General features: G+C 43.0%; 1 protein-coding gene across 1 annotated transcript in view; it reads right to left on the bottom strand.

Annotated features, from left to right (window-relative positions):
* The window catches only part of arrdc1b (arrestin domain containing 1b), a gene marked incomplete in the record, with an annotated part of 33,652 nt that overhangs the window by 10,267 nt on the left and 21,949 nt on the right, over positions 1 to 1,436 (bottom strand). Inside the window, 2 exon segments of the mRNA XM_014024841.1 lie at positions 283 to 465; positions 540 to 694. Of these exon segments, the coding sequence (XP_013880295.1) occupies positions 283 to 465; positions 540 to 694 (338 nt within the window).

The raw sequence follows: 1,436 nt of genomic DNA on the forward strand, positions 1-1,436 counted from the left end.
CCACTTTGTGTTGGTCTTTCACATTAAATTCCAGTGAAATATATTTATGTTTGTGGTTGTAATGTGACAAAATATGGAAAAGTTCAAGGGGTATGAAAACTTTTGCAAACCACTGTATATATATTCAGCTTTAAAAAAAAAAAGAGACTTCTCGACTGTACAGGTCCGGCAGTAACCAGACCTGGACTTGGTTCCAAATTAAATTAYCAGGCACGTCATGACTGACCGTGAAGCTTTCCTTTTTTAAAAACCTTAAAAGACTCGAAAGCATTATTTACTGACCTGTATGAGACTGGCCAGGACGTATCCCGTGTCTTTGCCGGACTTGTTGTGGATCTCCGTGGCCAACTTGATGACCTGGCCCGGGACGTAACCCTTCATGTCGCAGCGTGTTTTCAGCATCAGGGTTCCAGTCTTCACCAGGAGGTAGCTGAACTTCTTAGTGGTCACTGCATAACTCTCATTCTGAAACAAACCCAGACTGACAGTTAAACCTGCTGGGCGGACCCAAACCTCTGACGGGAAATAAAAAGTCTCACCTCGATGTCGGGAACCTCGTTGAGGTTGAGCGCGTTGAGGATGTAGAAGAGCCTCTGGGATTTGTAGTCCTTAGAGAAGCGAGGCGTGTCGATGGCCGCCTTCACGCGGTAAACGATCTTCCCGAAGGGTCCTTCGAAAGACGTGGGGACGGCGGCTGAAGGAGACGAACACAAGYGACAGGATGCACCAAAACATCGTCAGGTGGGGGGATTTATTCAATTCAGTTTTTTTTATAAGTCAAAACAAGTCGTCTCAGGGCAGCAGGTTGTGCTGAATCACTTCATCACAGTCTCCCATCCTGAGCAGCACAGTGGTGACAGTGGAGAGGAAAATCTCCCTTTGAACAGGAAGAAACCTCCAGCAGAACCAGAACCAGATGTCTGTTTATCTTTGACGTTTGTTCAGCAATGACTTAAAAACCAACTCAGCTACTATTTGTGCCACAATTTATCCTTTTTCAAAAGATCTGAACAATCTCTAACAGGAAGGAGCAAAAACCTGACGGGACGATTAAAATGGATAAAAAAATGATGGGGTTTAAAGTCGGGGTGCAGCGATACAGAAAAGTTACCCTACAAAAAATAAAAATAACCACGCCCTTCTGAACTTGTAATTTGTTGAAATCAATTCTGAACATTTGTTTAACACCAAGAGTCCAGTTTTTTAAGTAAATGTTGCTGAAACAGCAAGTCTCTGAGTGGATCTGTGCTCTACAGTGAAGCCTAGGTGGAGTAGTCGAACACAGATCCACTGATCCTTCAGCACAGAGCAGATTCACAAGACAAGTTGATAAAATAAATTATAAAAAGCCATATTGTTCCATAACCAGGGTGTGTTGTTCCATATAAAGTGTGTATTGATCCATACATACAGTAGTGTGTATTGATCCATACACA

Source organism: Austrofundulus limnaeus, unplaced genomic scaffold (assembly GCF_001266775.1).
Source record: "Austrofundulus limnaeus strain Quisiro unplaced genomic scaffold, Austrofundulus_limnaeus-1.0 Scaffold441, whole genome shotgun sequence".
In the NCBI taxonomy this organism is placed as follows: Eukaryota; Metazoa; Chordata; class Actinopteri; order Cyprinodontiformes; family Rivulidae; genus Austrofundulus; species Austrofundulus limnaeus.